This window comes from Belonocnema kinseyi, chromosome 8 (genome assembly GCF_010883055.1).
Source record: "Belonocnema kinseyi isolate 2016_QV_RU_SX_M_011 chromosome 8, B_treatae_v1, whole genome shotgun sequence".
In the NCBI taxonomy this organism is placed as follows: Eukaryota; Metazoa; Arthropoda; class Insecta; order Hymenoptera; family Cynipidae; genus Belonocnema; species Belonocnema kinseyi.
In genome coordinates this window covers 125,052,142-125,075,098 of record NC_046664.1, presented here as the reverse complement: position 1 = coordinate 125,075,098, position 22,957 = coordinate 125,052,142, and the positions used below count along the sequence as shown (strand labels likewise).

The 22,957-nt window shown below is 35.1% G+C and overlaps 1 protein-coding gene across 3 annotated transcripts in view; it reads left to right on the top strand.

The window, feature by feature from the left end:
• The window catches only part of LOC117178994 (1-phosphatidylinositol 4,5-bisphosphate phosphodiesterase classes I and II), a 661,888-nt gene that overhangs the window by 326,281 nt on the left and 312,650 nt on the right, over positions 1 to 22,957 (top strand). For all 3 annotated transcript variants that reach the window (XM_033370599.1, XM_033370598.1, XM_033370597.1), the window contains one exon: positions 19,144 to 19,339. In XM_033370599.1, coding sequence (XP_033226490.1) covers positions 19,144 to 19,339 — 196 coding nt within the window. The remainder of the gene's footprint in view (positions 1 to 19,143; positions 19,340 to 22,957) is intronic.

Below are 22,957 nucleotides of genomic sequence, written 5' to 3'. Positions count from 1 at the left end.
CTGAAATTCGTACTCTATTTAGAGATGAAAACTTTGAAAGAACTATGAAAGATGATGAGAAAGCAGCATGGTCTAGTTTTAAAGATGTATCAACAAAATTTTGGGTAACACTAAAGACGTAAATTACAAAACTATTGTAAAAAAATGGTATGCAACTTTGAAAAACTGGGCTGCCTAATGAACTTGAAGCTTCATTTCCTTGATTCACATATTGATCAATTTCCTGAGAACAACGGGGACTTTAGTGAAGAGCAAGGAGAAAGGTTTCACCAAGACTTGAAGGAATTTGAACGCAGATTTCAAGGACGATGGGGTATAAATATGTTGGCAGATTACTGCTGGATGATGAAGAGGGAAACATCTTCAGAAAGCGATCAAAAGCGTGTCAGAAATCCTTTACGCCGGTCATTTGTCGAGAAACGTGTGCGTAAGCGTAAAACATTTTAAAACTTTATTTAAAATATTTTTTTGGAAGACAAAAATAAAAACAGATATCGCCAATATCTAGTATCCAACATCTCGCTATCGTAGTTGCGAAGTATTAGAGAAAATTCTACAAACTCAATTGATTAACCCATTAAAACTCTAAGGCACTTCTTAAAAGAAGCTAAAAATATTATAATGGAGTTCATGAATATCGCTATACATAGGTTCTAAGTCTTACTTTATGATCAAGGGTCGAAAAAAGTTCTAGTTTTGTGATTCATGTAGTGGAAAACCTCCAGAACAGTATCCAAAACATCGATTTTTTGATAAAATATCAATTTACCACGTTTATTGTCCACTTACGCCGATTAGGAGTTGTTTTTTGAAAAAAATGACTTAAAATTCGTGATCAGCGACCTCAAAAACCCCCAGTAAAGTATTTTCAATGTTTATAAATCGGTTTAAAATCGTAAAACTTTATTTTAATGTCATTTTAATCAAATTTAAAGCAAATCTTCACTTTTCGCGATTTTCTGCCTTTTCATCGCCGTATGGTGGGTTGAAATTTTTGTTAAAAAAAAATCAAAACATGGTTTTCGATGTATTTTTTCCGTTAGAATTCGATTCTGAATTCAACAAAATAAAATTTTTCTTTATTTTTTTTTTATTTAAAAAAAACCATGAAAAAACCGTAAAAAATGAGGTTTTTCGATCAAAACCCCATAAAAAAGTAGCTGGACCCTACTTCTTTATTGCAAATTCGGATTCAGCGTCGAAAAAATACATAAGAATATATAGGTCTGGTCAATTGCACAGACACTTTTGTTTTTTTTGTGGGCCTGTGTAATCCTTATGATTATAAAAATTGCAGCGATAAATCTGAGATTCAAATGATGATAGGTAAGAAGCGGCGAATTATTCTTATAAGCTGGGTGTTCAGCCACCTTAAAAACTTCGACTCCGCTACTATAGAATGTTAAACTATACATTTTTTGTGATATTTGACTTAGAAATTATAAAAATTATTAGCTGAAATCTTCAATATTAATGTACGTATTTTTCGAACAGTTTTGTGTCAAAATATATGGAAAATATTGTAAATAAAAATAACAACGAAAAACCAATATGTAAATAAATCAGAGCTTAATGAAAACAAATTTTTAAGTATATTCATAAAAAAACTACGAAAAAAGTGCGAAAAGTGTGGCGAGCAAGCCCATTATTTAGATTTGTTGACATCTGTCGTCTTCAAAAAAATGTTTTAAAATCCGGAAAAAATCACGGAAGATGATGTTCCAGGAGCAAAATTAGTACACAAATCGGTGGAAGAGCGCAGTGTTAAACAACTTAAACGATGGATAAAATATAGGAAACGTTCTTTAAAAGGAAAATAAGTGATTCAGTAGAAAGGTTAGTTGAGGTTGTGTTTGGCAGCTATTAATATTTTCTTTCTTTGCTAACATTTGCTTACATATTAATTGAAGCATTGTTATCGGGGCTTCGAACCTCCTAAGTTTTTTGATAAAAATAAAATCTATTTAATACTTTCACTAGAGAACGCAAAACTATTATATTTATGTATTTATAACCAGTTTATATGGAAGAAGGAAAATTTCTTAGTACATTCCTTATACCAGGAAATTACTAACTGATGGCGTTTTATTGTCCAAACTTGAAAAAGAGAAGTAGAAAATATAATATTGTGTTATTTTATATTTGTATGAATATTAAATATTTGCTCAAACAAAGTTCTAAACTGCAAATCTTGTATGAAAGAAAATATATATACCTGCCATACAAAACCTCAAGTATACTTTCCACTTAATCACGTTGTTTTCCTTTTAATGCCGGAATTCTACATTTAGGACATCGTTTCAGCTGCTCAGTATTGTGCTCTTCTACTAATTCGTGCACTAATTTTTCACCTGGAACATCATCTTCCGTGAGTTTCGCCGAATTTTTAAGCATTTTTTAGAAGATGGCAGGTGCCAACAGATGCAAATAATGGCCTTGGTCGCCGCAATGTTTGCACTTTTTTCACCGTTTTTTTAAAATAGACTTAAGAATGTTCTACCTTAAAAATCTCTGTTATTTACAAATTAATTTTTTGTTGTTGTTTTTATTAACAATATTTTCCATATATTTCAACGCAATATTGTTCAAAAAATACGGAAATGACGTAAAATTTCGGTACGTGCGCACTGCCGACGTATAGAATAAAAAGGTCTATTAGAATGAGCCATGGCCATATAACGGAATTTTCAAGAGTTTCGCCACTTGGTTTTTGAGTATACACCATATTACAAAACATTAATAAAGATTTCAAAATTTTTCAAAGATTTCCAAGTATTTAAAAGGATTTTGAACATTTTATAAAGGCGTGTTTATCAGATTTTAAGTATCTCAGAACAATTTTACAAAGATTTTTAAACTTTTAAAAGATGCAAAGGGTTTCAAAGATTTTGAAAAGGTTACAATTTACCAGATTTCAAAGATTTTAAAACATTTGGAAGATTTGAAAAGGTTTCAAAACATTTTAGAAGATCTTTTTTACTAATTAAAGATTTCAAATAATTCAATGATTTCAACGAATAAAAAAGATTTCGGGAACAAAGATTTAAGACAAATTTCCCAAAGAAACCACGTTCGGAGAATTTTTGTGAACACATTCTAATAATGTGTTACATTGTTTTTAATTCGTAACTAATTATTTATTTGAAATGCGCAGTGAAACCTTGGGAACATAACCTTTTTTCACAATTTGTTTATACGTATATTTTGCGCACGTCTTCTGAGTCTCGAAGCCCTTGACCAATCAGCGCAAGATCTCGAGCGCGGGGGATTTGGAAACCGAATTAAAATCGCCTATATAGTACTTTTTTCATTACACAAATGCAAGACAGGTTGCATTGTATGCTAGAATTTATATAATTATATTTCCTATGACTACATAGTGAACGTCCTTACTGTATATACATATATATGTATATAATTAAAATTTTTTCATAAGGACACCCGCAAGATTTCGCCGAGAGCGGGTGCTAATCTGGAAAATTGCATCCGCTCCTAGCGAAATCGCGGTAAAATTTCAGCCTCAACCACGTCTCACGACCGTGAGATAGGTAGTTACAGTCTGTAAAGGAATCAATACGACGATCCAGCAAAAGCCTCGTGCACTCTAAGAACACGGAGCGACCCAAGGACAACCGCCTTCTGCATTTTTCCCGCAAGTGTTCTAGCATATTGTTGACACGCAGTGATGCTTTTTAGGCCATTAGTAAGTGAAAGCTTGGCACCTCCAAGAGCGCCGATGATAAGGACGATTAGTTTAACAGAATATTCCGGGTACAATCGTTGCAACTCCCTTATAAGGTCTCGATACCATGTCAGGCCTCATGTGAGCAACAGAAACAATTGTCGAGAATATAAAGTTCCAGTGTATGCAGCACTTCCCACTCTCGACAATTGACTCGATTTTCTGTGGGAGCGTTTAGAGGAGCGATATTAAGGTTAATGCCGTAGGAGTGACAGAGATGGTAATAAAGCACTCTTAGTGCCGCATTGTGCCTTAGAATGTAGGTCGTTCCCGCGTGAGTTGGACAACTAGATACTATGTGAGCTAAATGCTCGGGGTGTGCATGGCACGCCCTGCATCTATCATCAGGAATGTCTTGGCTCAAAATGTGACGACGGTATGTTAAGGTGGAAATGGCACCGTCTTGGCATGCAAAAATGAAACCCTCCGCACCAGACTTCAATCGGGGCGATTTAAGGAAAGCAAACGTTAGCTCACAAGACATTGACTGATCCTTCACATTTCTGTGGAAGATACCATGCATCCTCTTATCGAGGAGCTGTTCACGAAAGTTTTTCTCTTGTGCTTTCTTAATCCGGGCTTTCAGGAGTGTGTACTCGAGATAGATAAGATTTGATGCATTTTGCTCACCCCTAATACTGAAGTTAAGTCCGAGTGTTTCAGCAGCCTCCTCCGCTGCTTTGTACAGAAACGCTCCTTTGCCCACTTCTCCGTGATTCCTGACCATTTTAAGAAGAGGGTCTCTTTCACTTGCAACTCTATGTGCTGTACCCAGAATAATCATGGTGTGAAGACATTCAAGACTCAATATTCCGCGACCACCTCGACGGCGTGAGATGTACAGTCGCGGAACGGAAGACTTAAGATGCCTGCTTGTGTTCATGTGCATAACCTTTTTTGTCCCGATATCAAGGGATCTGAGCTCGTTCTTCGTCCATGGAACTACTCCAAATGAATAGAGTACTACCGGGATGGCAAGGTTGTGCGTTGCAGATACTTTGTTCCTCGCCGACAGTTCGGAAGACCAAATTTGCCGGATGAGACGTTTGTATCTGCTTCGGAGAGTATACTTTATAGATATCACATCCTGAATGCGGCACTGTGGCACGCCCAGGTATGTATAAGTCTCTTCAGCACAAAGGTGTCGTATAGCGCTTCTATCAATGAGCTCAGGATCTTCAGGGATGGCATTAAAATTTCCTCGCTTCAAATAAACCTTGGCGCATTTATGTAACCCAAATTCCATTTCAATTTCCGTAGTATATCATTCGGCAAACCCTAGAGCTAGATGTAGTAGCGCTTTGTTTTTAGCAGAGATCTTAAGATCGTCCATGTAAAATACATGAGTGACCTGGTACTTTCGATCTGCAGATTTGCCGTACAATTACCTGTGGGAATAGCGAAGTCAGTCCGGTAAGAAATACTAACCTTGATTTTTCCATTTTCAAAGAGCGAGCGAGAGAAAAATAGTGTATACTAAAATATCACAGCCTTGGGGACTCGGGGGTTCTTTATGCTCGAAGCGCTAAGCTATACCAAAAACGCAAATCGTAAAGAAATTGAATAAGTTTTTGCATTTACCTCGACTGTGAACAAAGCACGGAACCTATAAGATTACGAATTTGAGCAAACAAAATAGGCTGCTGAACCAAAGAGAACCCAGCTTATCGGTCGTCGAGCTCGTTGTCTCGTCTCCTATGTTCGAGTTTCCCGAGCACGGCGCTAAATCGATGCTTTATCGGCGCTGTCCTGCAATTGGTCGGTTTGAATAGCAACTCTTTCAGCTCGTGGTGCCTGTTTGAAAGAAGATGCAGGGGCGGCTCAACGGGTAGTCCGTAACTAATAAAAGATATCTGCAAGGTAGATCTGTAGCATTTCCGGTAAATGAGAAAGCTCTTGTCCTCTTTGGAGCGAGATTATCTGCGTTGGTAAAACATACGACCACAAGTCTACAACAAACCACAAAAAGTTGTAGATGCGGTGCAAAATGACTAAACGCACAAAAAACCAGACAATAGGTCGGCAAACAGTGCCGGTCGCCCTAGAAATCGGGTTGCTTAGAATAATTTTGATGGAAATATTTTTTGCACATTTTTCAGGTAAGAGCAGGTTTGACCGAGAACAGTTTTTTTGTCTGCCGCGCTTTGTTCGTCAACTCTACGTTTATTTGTGAGATGGGTTAGTTTTCCCCGGTGGAGGTTTATTATTAGACGGGATACTCAAAGTGAATAAAAAGTCACAAATTAATTTTGTTTCAAATTCTCATATTAGTGATATGAAAGTGTGTAATTCGTAATCTGTGCCTTTTTGCGTTTACATATATCTAAACTTGTATTTAGGAAGCTAAAAATCAATGATTTGATCGAATATAATAAAAAATCATTTTTAAACTCAATTTGTTATGCTGCATTGATTTTTAGTATTTTAAGACGTTTTTTAGAGTCTTCTTGATCGTAAAAATTTACAGATTTTGAATTTCGAGGTTTCAGAAAGCTAATTTTGAAGTTGAGAATTTTTGCTTTTAATTTTAATCCCCGTTGCTCGCACCACTTAATAAAGGAAGCTTCCATGGTTGGTTGGACCTTCTTGGTTGCAGCAGGTACTGTCACAAGATTCTGACTTGATGCGCCGCGTTAGCTAGGGCTGCCGCGCGGCAGGAGTTTGCCGACCACTAGGGTAGACCGTTCACGGAAAGGGTTTGGAAAGTTCGCCCAAGAATTAAGGATCTTTAATCACACACTTAACAAGTCAAAGCTGCTACAATCAAGACGTATATTGGTGACAAAGTATGGGTGTTCTCTGACGCAAGGAGGAGAACATAAAAGAGAGAAGGAAAGAAATGGATCGGGGAGAATCAATAGTTTTTCGCTGGCGCATCACGCCTTTTTAGCGATTACCCTGTTTCTGTCAATAATCCACCCAAGCCCAACGAGGTAGAGACGTTTTGTGAGAGGTATGCAACATCCCAAAAAGTCTGTAGTTTAAAGAAGATACTGATAATATCAACGGCTTAAAGGAGTTTTGTGACAGCCTCATAGCATCTGCCCTTTGGAAAACTAGATGTATTATCTAATCTGGAAAGGATCGCGTGACAACGAACCACGTTACCTTTCAGAGGGACGTCTTTCAGGGTGTACATGAGCCATCTGCTGATTGTTTTAGGCCAAATGATTGTAATCTTTTTTCTAGCTTCTTGAAATATTGGCGACCCAGGCTGCTGATTGTAGCCTTTCGCAACAAAACGTGCCTTGCGACGTTTGACGTTACCGCCTGCGTTGTATTTTGGTCTGAGAAGCTATTTGTAACCAGTTACCTTCTTACTTTTCGAGCGTTTAGTCAAAATCTAAGCACCAATCTGGGAAAGTGCATCAAACTCTGCTTTCATATCTTTACGCCATTCGTCTGCATGAGGTCCGTCAAGAGCTTCTTGAACACCTAGATTCGAATGTTTACATTATCCAGATTAATATTCCTGTTCATATCTTCATTTTGAAAAATGGATTGAAGTAGATATAGTATTTTTTTTCTCTGTTGAAGAACAATCGATTTCTGGTTGAAGTTAAATTTGGTTAAAGCATTTTCGAATTTTGACGTTTCAATTAGTCACTATTTCTCTAGCCTCAGTATTCTACAGTTGATATGCGTTTGCTTCAGTTTAAAATCACACAACGATTAACAGCTTGAATCTACATTTAAACTTCGCCTTGCTTGGTTTTTTGTTCTAAGCATAAGCCTTACAGCTAAACGGTCGCAGATGATGAATAGATGGCTTTAAATCAAACCAGATTTCGTGTGCTGTTTGACCTCATAATTGCTTTCTTAGACACCTGTTGCGAATATAGGCAGCTGCAGAAATTGCTTTGGTTAAAAAAACTTTAGGTTGATAGGCCTGCAACAAGAGACATCTCGCTATTTCTACGAGAGTTCGTTTCATCCTATAAGTTTTTCCATTTTATTAAAGGGTATAAGCAACCGTGTATTCTCAAAGAAATTTTTACTTTTTAAGTCTGAAAACTTTGAAAAGGTGTCTCAGTTTGTTTTCTCATGATACAGATTTGAGGTCTCTAGAACTGTATGCTCTAGTAGTTTTATGTCTAAAGCTTCAGATATCGGTAGATCCTTGTGGCCTTCAATGGCTCACTTAAAGTTACGGAGACTGTTTAGTGCACTGTAAAGTAGTAATATAGCTAATAAATCATCGTCAACAGAGATGTCCGTTCCTGCTAATTTATTAACTTTGTTAAAAAATTGATTTAGGTGATCCGACATATTTTCTTTTACATCCGTATTCGAAAAAGGTAATTGTTTTAGCAGTTACCTTTCTTGCAGGACTTTTGGACTGATATACTTGTCTTAACCTTAGCCATACCTCGGTTGTTGTGTTGTCATTCTTTACATGGCCTGATTTCGATCAATTAATTGCAAGGATGATGTCTGCTTTTGATTTTCTATCTTCCTTCTCCCATGCGGCAGCTTGCACAGCTTACTTTGGCTTGTCTTTGCCTCCATAAATATATTCCCAAAGATCATTCTTGAAGAGAATTGCTTCCATATGTAATCGTCAAGTATCATAATTCTACTTACCGAGTTTTTCTAAATGAACCAAAAAACTAGATGTTATTTCTTACAATTATAGCTTGATTAACAGTTAACGATGTTTTAGCAGATTTGAGGGTGTATTTTGCTTGTTTTGCCTTCATTGTAACCTATCACAGCAGATCCTTTTTCAAACAAAATTTTGTTATGACACTAGCGTATTATTCGTATCCCAGTGAAAGAATTCTGGCCCAATAATCTACTGGATTTGACACGATTCATTTAGGGTTACAATACAGTTTTGCCAAAAGATAAGATATATTATGATGAAAACATGATACGTCGTTATAAATAAACAATGACAACTAAGGTATGAACATCGTAGAGACAAAATATGATCATAGATAAAAAAAATTGTATATACGTTTTTACGCTTTTCATGATTTATTTGGAAAAATATGACTTTCATATACAAGTATTTCCCAGAAAAACGATGTATTACACAAAAATGAAAACTTTTTTTGTTTTACAGCAATTAACAAAAATTAAAATCACGCTGATCTTTTATAATTGTTGTCAAAAAACGAAGTGTACCATGGAAAGTATGCATTCCAGAAAGAAATATTGTATATAAAAATGTAGAAAACTTTTTTTTGTGAAACATTTTTTGATCTAGTCAATAGTTGAATAGAGACACAAATTTTTATGAAAAAAGTAAATTTTTAGAAAAACTCAACAGCCAAGAGAAAGGAACAAGAAAATGGGAGTCTTGGGAGTAAATAAACTAAGAGAGTTTAAAGAGAATATAAAAAAGGAGAAGATTAGTTATGAAAAGGAGAAGGGAGGAAACTCGTTAAGTGAAAGATAAAGAGGTCGATTTCGAAGGTAAGGGATGTATAGGTATAAAAAAAAAGAAAAAGAAGGGGAAACTAGTAAGAAGTTGAAACAACGAGCAAAGGAGGTAGGGTTATAGGGCTATAGGGGAAGATGGCATTATAATGAAGCGTTGAAGTATGGAGGAGAAGAGGTCCAGGAAGGGTGACATACAAGAAGAGGTTAGGGACTGGCAGAACATAGAATTCGAAATATTAGTAAGGCGAGGAGTAGAGGGATGGAGAAAGATTATTAATTCGAGATACTATAGATGGGGTATGATGATCAAAGGGTTGACGGTAACAGAATATTAGCAAACAATAAAAAAGAAAGAAAAATGGAATATGGTGATACGGTTTAGTATGGGAGAAGGAGTGAGAGCTTGTAGATATTAGATAGATGAAGAGTAGAATGTGTGTAAAGTATGTGGAAACGAAATACCGGGAGTGACGTAGATAAATAAATTGGAAGAAGTAAGAAAAAGCAAGGGAACAGGGCAAAGAACAGAACAGTTTATTTTAAAAGCGTCGAAAACTTATTTTCATGGCAAAAGGAAACGGAGGTCCAGGAAGATCGCAAATTGGTTGAATTATTAGTAAAAAAAAACATTTCTGTGTTGAAATGTTGTCACAGGCTTATACTGCCCAACATGTCGAATGCATTTTTGGTTAGAGTTGGATTTTTATTTGATCACTTTGCATGGGGCTGTCTCGGTATACCATATATCATCAGTCACGGACGCATTTTTATAATGCAATCAAGTGATCTGATGAGAGCAGTCTGCCCAGACATATTGGGCAAAGCCTGGTTTTTACCCCATCACTGACGGACTGGGTTGCAGTCAAGTACACGATGGGGGGACCTGCAGCTTAAGGTGGGACCTCTGAGATGAAGTCTGAAAATTAATATTGTTATTGTTAAGAAAGGCCAAACATTAGAATATAAACAGCTGTTAAGTTAAATAAGGACGGAATGTAAATATATGTACATAGAGTGGAGGTCATCAAATCCGTAAACTGGAGAGATTAAATAAACACATACACACATACGTACATTTAACGGGTCTAAATATCTTGCAAAACTACAACTATTTTGTGTTCAACATTTTAAAATTAATAGTTTTGCAGAAAACAAAATTTGATGTTATAAAATTGTTGACTTTTAGTTTTTTTAATTTTCCGCGAAAGGCGTTTAGAAAACAATCTCAAATAATGGTAAACAATCATTTTTAATTTGCACTAAAACGATGAAATGCATACATCATATTAAATCAAATCAAACTCTCTAAAACTACTTTAATAAATTAATAAATTTAGCTACAAAACTTAAAAATCGGTTCTGAATTGTCTTCCTTATGCAAGTTTGAAAGGAAAAGTAAAATTGATGTAATAATGTTTGTATGTAAGGTGACTTTTCAGTTTTCGCGAGCTACGTACATTCCAGTTTTAAATTTTTTGTTTTGTTGTGTTGGTACATTCGTCACGATCATATGTTCATAGTTTTGACTATATAGCTCTTGTTGATTTTCTGGCAGAGGCGTAAAAAGTTAGAAGGGTTTGGTGTGCTCGGCGATTTTCTTCTTTCGAAAAAAAATGGACCAAAGAGTTTGCATTAAATTTTGTGTGAAAAATGGAATCCAGTGCTCTAAAACTCTTGACATGTTGACAGTTGCAAACGGTGAGTCTACTCTGAGTAAGAAAAATGTGTATAAGTTGTACAAGCTGTTCCAAGAAGGCCGAGAGGATGTCGAAGACGAACCTCGAACTGGACGTCCCAGCACGTCAACAACAGATGAAAACGTTCATGCAGTGGAAGAAATGGTGTTGAAAAATCGCCGAATTACCATCAGAGAAGTTGTTGAAGATGTTGGCATATCGGTTGGCTCATGCCATGCTATCTTTTCGGATGTTTCGGGCATGAGACGCGTGTCAGTGAAATTTGTTCCAAAACTGCTTAATTTTGATCAAAAGATCCATCGCATGACCATCGCTCAGGAGATGTTGAATGAAGTCAATAATGATCCTGATTTTTTCAAAAGGGTTATAACTGGGGATGAATCGTGGTTATATGATTATGACGTCGAAACTAAAGCTCAATCGTCTCAGTGGAAGCATCCTGAGTCTCCAAGAAAGAAAAAAGCACGTCAAGTTCGGTCAAATATGAAGGTTTTGATCACTGTCTTCTTTGATTACCGTGGCGTAGTGTGATAAGTTTTGAAAAATACAAAAGAGTAGGAAATAATTCAAGTATTTTGAAATGAATTGCACATCGTGTCAATATCGGATACGCCGAAAAAAAATATTTTTCCCTATTTATTGCCGCTTATCAAACAAATTGTCTTCTAAATTTTATCAATGCTTTTAATCGAAATTTTTGGTCGGTTTTCTTCAGCCTGAATTTATGAATTATAAATACCAGCTGTTATAGAAAAAAAGTACTAAGGTAGGGACGCCCTGAACGACAGTCGCACTTGTGTGCTTTTTTAGTCTTGAGTCGGGAGCTGGTTCCATATCTAATAGGTATGAACGATTATGACAGCCAAAGCTTTTGGCATAACACAAATTGGAGCAATTTTCACGAGCACTCCATTCACGGATACATCCGCGTTAATAATAACCGTAGACACTACCTTACATTTTTCAAGTACAAACGAGTTAAGTTCTGTAGTAACATTTTCCGTAAAACCGTGTTTTAATACAGCCGATAGCTTAATGGTGCAATCGGAGAGATCGGTATCGATTGAAGCTTTGAATTTCACTTCATTGATCAAAATTTCCTTTAAAAATTTTAAGACCGAGTTGTTTCGGTCATCCAAAATTTGGAGCATCTCTTCTGGCTTTGATTCAGTATTAGTGAGACAATGTCTTCTAGTGTGTCATTTTCCTTTACTGCAGATGTAACATTTTGGTTCTCCCTATCCATTTTCAATTAAATGTTTGTTATCTATGCTGATTTTCATTCAGCCGGTCTGTGTGGTTAGTGATTGCTGCTTTTCCTTAGAGTATGGAGGTTTTCATTATTTTTTCTCCACTCAAAATGTGTTTTATCCCATGAAAATTCAAGAAGTTACAATGATAATCTTGTACCCAGCAAGCATGGTTCAAGAATAGATCTGTAACTGTTCTAGAACACAAAAGAAAATATTCTAGAACAGGTTATTAACAGGTTACGAACATGCGAGTATTATCCGCTATATGCTATGACCATTCTGTTACAGTTCTAGAACGCTGTAACTTACGATCTGCAACATCTCTAGAACTCGGTTACCAGTGTTATGTAACAATTCTGTAACATATCTAGAACGATTTGACAACCGATCTTTAGTATTTCCAGAGCAATTCTAGAATTCATTTACAAATGTTGTATACAAAATCTGTGACAGATCTAGAACGCTGTGACAATCGATCTGTAAAATTTCTAGAACAATTCTAGAACTCAATTACAAATTTATAACAATTCTGTAACAGATTTAGAACTCTGTGACGATCTGTAACATTTCTAGAAAAATTGTAGAACTTTTGTACGCTGCGTTGTAAAAAATCTAGGACAATTTTATAACAGTTCTATAACAATTCTATAACAGTTCTAGAACTGTTATGCCCCAAATAATAAATAAAATCTTTTTGTGTCAAATATTTCACCCCGAATCATGATTCATTATTGATACCATCATAAGTGTTAGACACACCAATATACGAACTTATTTATTAAAGCTAGGATAAAATAATTAATTGTTTAACATAATACATAACAGTAAATAATATACGATATCAGAATTTGATTAAGTTTCGATAAAGTTTTAGATTAAGTCAGTGTTTTTCGTCAGAAATTGCTGTTATTAATTTTTTGTAAATTATATTTTGAAAAATATTCACAAATTTGGCAAAACTTCAGGTTCTTTTAGTCATTCACACCGAAATAATTATTGTTAATTTAAAAAATCATTAGGCTTCAAATAAGGTAAAAAATTGTTATACAATTCGAGGATAAAGTAACGGTTTTCACTGAAAATGTTGATAAAGATTTCAAAGAAGATTAACATTTTTATGACATTTTAAGGTTATTTTAACATAAATTACACAGGCCCGTAAATAATGGGGTCATGTCAGTTGTTGTAAAGTACCCAAAAAATGGAGTTTTTTGCTACTTTTGAGGTTATGTACAGAAGACAAAAAATTTGTTGGGATTTCAACAACCCCGAACACCACCAAGTACAAAATTTCAAGAGAAGACATCCAGTAGAAAATGTCTGCCTCAAAGTATTTAAAGCAAATGCTCAAGTCATAATGGGACATATCTCGTAGTTTAAAATCGGTGTAATTTGGTAAAGAAAAATGGTACTTCAACTCTGCGACTCTCAATAAAAAGAGAAAGGGCAGTACTATATGATAGAACTAAAGAAAAAATTCCAAAAAAATTATGTATCTTCTGCACATAACCTCAAAAGTAGCCAAAAACGCCATTTTTGGGTACATAATCTCAAATATCTTAAAATCCTTACGTCATGGGCCAATTCTGGCCCCGGATTTGGATTTGACCCAGAAAATTACTTTGGAAATGACCCTCCACATTCCAACAACAGAACCATGTTGGCCTGTTTTATCATTTATGTTATTATTTGATGAAACTGGTAGCATTCTGCCATTACAAGGAACTGGAAAAGCTATATCATACGTTCAAATTATAACTTAAAGTATTATAATTGCGAGATAACTTTTTGCACTTTTTTTATACGTGTTTTTTAAAAAAAAGTTAATAGCTAATCAGTCGACAATGCTTAGATGATAATTGGACTAAAATGATTTAGAAAGTCAGGAATCCGAACGAAATTGAGGATATTTTTCGATATTTTACAAATTATCCTTGAACTTCAAAGTAGCTTGGGTTAAAACTAACCTAAGTCTGGCAAAGTATATAGAAATATTGTAGGCGAAATGTCAGAATTGTGTTTCGTCAAAACTCTATTATTTCTTGGTGCTTAAAGCTTCATTTTTATTTTTATTTCTTAATTTTTTCAATGTAGTTTTTATCAAAATTGTTTTGAATGTGTAGAAATAATTATAAAATATCGGAAAATGACCCAAGATGTAGTTTTTAACAAAATTATTTTGAATATGTTGAAATAATTTTAAAATATCGAAAAATTCCCCAAAATCCCAGATGACAATTGGTGCGTAGGATGCGCACACTGTGGAGGCATGTGTGCGGATTAATCCACAAGACGTGCGTTCCGATCAGCACTCAGATGCGCCATCCATGGAGACGCGTATGCGTCGCACGCCATGCGAGGTACAAGCGTGCGTGAATGAAGCAAACACTCGGTGCGCGTGGGCTGAATATCCTAAAATTATGTATTTATATTGAAGGAGGTAAATAAAAAGGTTGAATTAAGTAAATGTATAGGGATTTATTAACAAAACAGCACGCCTATAGCGTGGATGGTGGGAAAAAACCTACAATCGCGATCGACTGTCATCAAATTTTCATTTTTTCCCAGATAATAGCGCTACGTACGGAAACTCTAGGAACTACGAGAACATGTGATGTGAATTTTGAACCGGTATGAATATAACGTATTAATGCCGTTGTGCAATTGCAAACTGTTTGTGTTTAGTGGAAAAAAATTGTTGTGCAAAGTGTCAGTGCTAAAAATTTATATAATATGTGATACAACGATGTCGCGTTGTCTTTGTAAGGGCTGTGATTCGGGTAGTAGGGCACAGAAAGAAAGAGCTATGAGACGCAAAATCCTCAATATCTATACTTGCGTTTTATTGTTTTTATATTCCTCCTCTTGTTTTAATGGCATTACTCATATAATTGTATAAATTATACAAGCATTATCACTGCGTCCGCGATACCAACTGACACTTGACATAACAAAACTTTACCTATAAACACACTCAATACTCCATAGCGGACGACAACTTATAATTTTATATTTCCACTAAAGGGAAGCTCTAATCTGGGATGGCATAAAACTCTAAGGACAGGTGATCGCGACCTAGTTTCGCAGAGTCCCATGTGCGCAGAAAATGGCGGAGTAATGCGAGAGTGAAAGAGACGGGCAGATCTATTTATCTCTTTCAATTTCAGGATTACAGAAAATATAGATTCTCTATCTCTTTCACATCTGATATTCTGCTTTGTGATTCTGTTGCGCTACACCTACAGGACGGCACCCTTATTGAAAAGGCAATTTATAGCTTTTATAAGCATTAAATAATAAATTTGGTTAATTTATAAATTAAACATTTGATGCCCCCACTGGTTACTCATGTTGCGCGTATGTATGCGCCGCAAAATTTCGTCGCAGGTTGATTGTAAACATGCTCGCATTGTGCCACACCTTGTGCACGCACTTCAGTTAACTATCACAAAATGTGGACGAACATGGTGTATTTTGGCATGCATGTCATGCGCGCATCGACGTGCGCGTAACATGCACGTACGAATTACTATCTGGGATGTCTTGCGGATACGTCAAATTATAAATTTAAATTTTTTCATACAACTTCCCAAGAGGCAAAAAATCTGAGAATATCCTTACAACATCTTTACGATGTCGCGATGACGACGTATGTCCGTATCATCACGTTATCTTTAAATATGTCTAACAAATTTGTAGCAGGGTTCTAGAACTTCCATATAACACTATTACGGAACAGATCTAGAAAAAACTAGGAACAAATGTTACAGAACGTTTTTGATTGGTCATTTTCAGAATAATTACGTAACAACTGTTCTGGAACCGTTATTAATCTTTGTTTCTAATTTTTTCCAGGACGCAGTTGAAACAGGGTTCCAGAACTTCGACATAACACTATTATGGCACAGTTCTATATCAAACTTGGAACAAATGTCACACAGAACGTCTGTGGTTGCACAGTTCGAGAACAATTACATAGCAACTGTTACAGAACAGAGCTGTCACATAGTTCGAGAACAGTTCTGTCACAATTTTTTCACAGTAATCTAGTACACTCTTACCTTTTTGTTCTAGAACAATTCGGTTACAATTTTGTCACATTGTTCTAGAACAGTGCTACCTTTTTGATTGAGAACAGTTCTGTCACCATCTCGTAACAACTTTTACAGAACACAGTTCCTTCTTTTTTATCTGGAACAGTTACAGAACATGTTTGCTGTGTAGGTCGTTCAAAAAGTAACGTTTTTCTTCTCTTTACTTTTTGATATAGAGCGTTTGACTGATAGTGTGAATTTGCTTTCTAAATTTGTATCCAAAAGAAGATAGTGTGAATTTGCTTTCTAAATTTGTATCCAAAAGAACTGGTTAACGAACTAGATCTTTCTTTTTGGTCTCTGAAAACGTGTGCCTCAGCACAATCTAATCCGAGTAGTCTTTCAAAAGTTAACCAGTCTACAGACAACAACAACAACACACAGAAACCATCGTGAAATCGATTTTTTCGGATTCAAAGGGTTTCAAAACGTGGAGATTTAAAGAAAGACGCGATAGCCAGTTTTTCTATAAAATTAATAACTTCTTATTATGATTATAATGCTTGGTAAAAAGTATACTGGTAAATAAAAAAGCTTTTGTCTTGATCGATTCATAAAATTCCAGATGGGATATGGCCCAAAATCAGAACTCCGAGAAAAAGCGTTTCTAGATGAACTCCTTTATATATGGCTGATTCTGTAAACAGCTTTGTTAAATTTTTCTTTGATTACAAAATACATCAACTTTCAATTCATTTATGAACATAAGCATAGTGTAACCAGATGGAGCAGGGGCCATTTCATCACCTCCGAGTGAAACCCTAAAACGTAAATTTCGATTCTGACTAAGAGAAACGCTCGAGTCGACAGCAATAACTGATTCTAAAGAGTTGCCCAGTTTAAATGAAAATTGGTACTCTTGGGTTTTTGGGGACTCTGATTTGAAATTTGATGCAAATATATTAACTGGTAAATGGCTTTAAGAGGTAATTCATAATGTATGAAATAAAAATGAATTAAAAACTGATATACAGTAGACTCTACGACACTTCTCGCTACGACACTTCTCCTTTACCGATTTTTCCTTCGTTCGCTTGCCCTCACTCCTTGTGTTATCTCACGCACACGAATACGCGGCCGGCTACGCCTACTGCGCCGAACGCGGCTTGACGCAGGAGAGAGTGTTATCTGACACTTCCTGATCGCTTCCCCTACAGCCCCGAAAACCAGAAGTGTCGTAGAGTCTACTGTATTTGTAAAAGTATATGGTGAAGTTTTATTCAAATTTAGACCCTTTTCAAGCCTCATGTATAAAATCTAAAATATCAATTTAAAAATTGAAATAACATCAATATAATAATTATTGTTTCATTGGTTAAACTGTAATTAAGTATCAAGATTATGTACATGAGGTTATGTCGCATATCAAATAAAGTTTAATTCTTTACAATAACTTTTCATTTTAGAGATGTTGCGATGGAAGATAATTACATAATTTTGACCTAAATTATAGTTTAATTTATTAGAAAAATTTTCAGATAGATGGAGAGCATTTTTAGAGAAGTTTTGCTCTTGCTTTATACCTTCCCTTTTTGGCAATGATTGATGTTTGGTTTATTCTTAAATGATATATACATTAATATGTTTATACACGAATTCTTAATTGTTATTAAGACTAAATATTTTTGATATAATTATTGCATTGTAGTTATAAGAGTTATACAAGAGGCTTTAAAAGGGTGTAAATTTGGCCAGCACGTCGCCACTTGTTTATTTATATATTAAATTTTTAATTAATTTTAATTTCTTAAACTCCTTTACGACCATTTAAAAACATTCACTGGTTAATCCGTGAATATACAAAAGGTGAAAACTAGTTTCTTAAGTAAGTTAAAAATAGTTCAAAGATCTGATTTGAATTGAATAAAAATGTATACTCGGAGACTTTCATCGTCACTAATTACAAATGCAAAATCGTGTTCCCAGAATTTAAAATTATTGGTTGCATTTGGCAACTAAATTTTGAAAAGTAATGTGATTCGCGTGAAACACATTTTTTGATGGCCTTTGAGGTCGTTGAAATTGAATACAGCCTGAGTATTTCAAAGTTCAGAATGACGGATCCAATATGCTGGGCCAAGTTACAAATGAGGGATTTCGATTTGTGTAAAAATGATTTATTGAACGTTTTTAATTGGACTGAATTCAAATATAATCTCTAAATTCTTATATTCATTTTTGTCTGCTTTTTTAAATACCAAAAATCTTTTAAAACTGACTCATGAGAAATGCATACTTTTTTTAAAACTTGTTCTCTGTGTTGGATCCGATATTTTTAAATTTTAGATTTTGGGGTAAAATTTAAATTTACCCACTTTAGATACCTATTAAATAAGCATTTCTTTATAAATCATTTTGCATAAAAGCATTCTTACGTAGGAGAGCGTCGCTTAGTGTGGCACACTTAAATATGTGTACCTTATCCTAATGTATGTGCTAGGATGTACTTTATGGAATGGAAAACTGTTCTACCTAAACCATTTTTTACACCAATTGTTTATAAATCATTTTGCATAAAAGCATTCTTACGTAGGAGAGCGTCGCCTAGTGTGGCGCACTTAAATATGTGTACCTGTATCCTAAACCATTTTTTACACCAATTTTTTGTTTAGATTATTTCATCTTTATTTTACCAAGTACTTTTCAAAATATTTTTTTCTTGTCCCCAGAAGCAAAAGAAAGATCGTGCTGTAATTTTCAGTCAATTTAAATAAATCAATTTTCGGGGAAGTTTTTCTCTGTCAACGCTACAAATTCTACAAGGGTACTTTTCTCAAAAAATCATTATTTGTCCCTAATAAATGACATTATTTCAGCTAAATTGAATATCATCATCCTGATATTAAGTCAAATCAGGAAGTTTTAAAATTTTAGCTTTATCAACCTAAAATATTTTTTATGTTAAATATCATTTCGATTTAAATAGACAAATTATTTTATTTAAATGAAAATGCATTAATATTTTACAGATACACATTCGTACCGGAAATATATGCTCGCGATGTAATAGAGGCAATAGCTGAGAGTGCCTTTAAAACTTCAGAATATCCAGTCGTGCTCAGTTTCGAAAATCACTGTAATCCAAGGCAGCAGGCAAAAATCGCCCAATATTGTAGAGAGTTCTTTGGCGAAATGCTCTTGGAGGCTCCGCTTGAATCTCATAAGGTTAGAGACGAAAACACTCTTATTTGTTATTTTTTCTTATTTTTTATCTAGTTTCTCTGGTAATCTTTTTTTAAATTAATTTTAAGTTTGATTATAAAAGAGAAAACCTCCGACTAAATATGTTTGCAGCTTAATATGTAACAGTCGCATTTTTATAATGCAGTCCAAATGATGCCGAATTTTGGGTTCCTTTAATTTTCTCAAAAAATCAAGTCTCGGGTGGAGGTTTCGGCCGCCAGCACCACCACTAAATAAAATTTGAAACATTTTAAAAATTAACAGCATCAGAATTTTTTTTCGGCTCTTCAAAAATGCATAAACTAATTTTTTTTTTAACAACCCATATCTCCGAAAAACTAACCTTAAAATAAAGTTTGAACTTAAATTAAAAGTAAGAATATTACAATTTTACGCTCTTTTTGGGCTCTCAAAAACTGAAACTATTTTTTCAAACAACCCTTGTATCCTAAAAATTACCTTCAAAATAACTTATTCACCCAGCCTAAATGTAAGCATTACCGAATATTTTGCTAGTTTTGGGCTCCTTAAAACACTCACAAATTATTTCTAAAAATCAACCCTAACCATTATAAAAATCCCAAAGAAGAACATATGGTATAAGTACGAGAAAAATATACGATGTTTCTGAGCTAGTTTTGAGTTAACTAAAAATAACAAATTATATTGTTCCAAAACAACCCATAATACTAACAGCTTCACCTAACTAAATATATAGATATTAAACAAAACTCAAAAAATATAAATCAAAACTCAATGGTTTTGCGATGTTCACAAAACATTGGCGAACAATCTCTGAATGAAAAAGAATCATACTATTTAACCTCGAAAAACTCTAAACTATACCCACTGTGCGACAGTAAGATAAAAAAAATCAAATAAAAAACCACCCTTAACGCATTTAAGCAAGCCCTGATCAGCTGCTTTCAACTAAAAAATCCACAAAGATATCGATGAAAAATAATTACCAAAAAACTTTCCCAAACATCTTTTTCATATCCCTACCTCCAAATTAATATAAAACAAAATTGAGAACTTCCCTCATCACACTTAGGGAACCAAGTCTCACCCTCCATCAAATAAAACCTCTGAAACAATCTCAAATTAAAAATAGCGAACAAAAACAACTTTTATACACTCTAGTTAGTAAATCTATCACTACATCATTATTCGAGAACTTCTAGGAACTACTCCTATTACATTTAACGAATCCAGTCTCAGCTGTCTTCAACTAAAAACGCGAAAAATTTTTTTTTAAATAAACCAACACTTAAACACTCTAGTTGATATATCCATTCCTCCAGTAATATTTCGTAACCCGTAGGAGCTATCTCTATAAAACTGAACAAATTCAGTCTTCGTTGTCTTCAATTAAAACCGCCAAAAAAATATGAAATCAAATAGGATTACTTAAAACAACTTTTCAAGACTGAGGTCAGTCTGTGGGTTGAGACTGATTCAAATGTATTACACTAAATAGGAAACGGGAACTAATTTACAAAAGGAAAAGCGAAGCAATTTTTAGATGAAAGTGGATGTTTTATTGCTAATATTATTTACATAGGAAATTCTTTTCTTATTCTAGCCTAATGGGTAATGAAGGTTTTAGGTTTGAAATATAGTGGGAGGGGAGGGGGGTCGCGCACCTTGGATTTTTAAAAACGCTACTGGGGGAAGCGAGTGTGGTGGGTGGTCCAGTTGTGGACACGGTCATGGAGACGGTGTGCCAGTCGAGAGGAAGTATCTAGTAGATATATCCACCTTCAAAGTAATACTGTACAACCGCTAGGGGTGGCGAAGTATTACTGTGACTGAAGGTATATCAACTAGAGATCTTAAGAGTTGTGTGTGGAATTTATTTTAAATTTTAATTTTATTGGCAATTCTGGTTAAAGGCAGTTGAAACTTCGTCTGTTAAATGTGAAATGAGTTGTTCCTAGAGGTTACGTAATATTACTGTGTACGAGGTCTGTTCAAAAAATAGGCGGATTGAGGTCATAAAAAAAGTACTTTATTTGGAAGTTACACGTCTGGGTCTCCTTCAAAATACTCTCCTCCCCAACGCACCCACTTATCCCAACGGTGTTTCCACTTGTTGAAACAGTCCTGGTACGCTTCTTTTGTGATGGCTTTCAGCTCCTTCGTCGCATTTGCCTTAATCTCCGAAATGGTCTCAAATCTTCTTCCTTTTAGGGGTTTTTTTAATTTTGGGAATAAGAAAAAGTCACAAGGAGCAAAGTCAGGTTAGTATGCTGAGTGAGCTGGAGCGTGGCACAAATTTCACAGTGACGCGGTGCATCTTCAATTTTTCGGTAAAAATCTCGTAACAAGATCCAACTGATGTCCCACACTCTTCGGCAAGCTCCCTAATGGTCAGACATCGATTTTCGCGCACCAGGGTGTTGATTTTGTCAACGTGTGGGTCGTCAGTTGGCGTTAAAGGACGCCCAGGACGCTCATCATCGTCAATCGACTGTCGGCTATCCTTGAAACGTTCGTGCTACTTGAAACATGCAGTGCACTTCATGGCAACATTACCGTAGGCCGTGTTGAGCATGGCAAATGTTTCAGTTGCAGATTTCCCGAGTTTCACACAAAAGTTAACAAGAATTCGTTGCTCTTTCAGTCTGTCCATTTTACAATCCGACAAACAAAAAAACACTCTTTACTTAAAACCGTGTAGCTTATCAATAAATGAAGATATCTGCGACTGAAATGCCGCGTTTTAAACAGCTGATCTTTACGAACTTAGCGACACCAAGCGGATTCTCCTGAAACCAACTCGAGCCGCGAAATTCAAACAGTCGGCGTATTTTTTGAACAGACCTCGTAAATAGTTATATCAAGTAGAGCCCTGAAAAGTTGTGTAGGGTGATCCTTTTTATTAAGAATTTTTTGGCTGTTTTAGATAAAGAGAGCTGAGACTAGATTCGATCAATTTGATACAGGTAGTTATAAAGGTTGCGGAATATTAAAATGACTGTAGGTATATCGAACGGAGACTTGGAGAGTTGTGTTTGGTAATTATCTCTTTATCAAATTTGTTGTTGTTGCGATTTTAGTTCAAGGCAGCGGAGTCTTGACTCTTTAAATTTGATAGGGGTAGTAACTAGGGGTTGTGGAATATTACTGGGAGTGTGGATATATCTACTATACGCTTTGGAAGCTGCTTGTGGTAATCATTATTATTTAAAACACTTTTTGACGTTCTTAATTGACGAAATGAGACATTTGATTCAATAAATGTGATAGGGGAAGTTCCTGGGTGTCATGTTATAATTCCGTGGAGGTAAATATATTAACTGGAGTCTTTGAAAATTCCCTGGGGTGATTCCTTTTAATTTAAGATTTTATGGTTTCAGTTGAAGGCAGCTGAGACTGCATTCTTTAAACTTGATAGCGTTTTTACTGTTTTAATTGGTGGAAGGTGGGACTTGGTTCGTTTAGTGTGATAGGGGTAAGTCCTAGTGGTCGTGGTATATTAATGTAAATGTAACTATATCAAATAGATACTAGGAGAGTTTTGTTTGGTTATTATTTTTATTTAAAATTTTTTTGCGATTTTATTTGAAGGCAACGACGACTTGGTTCCTGAAATGT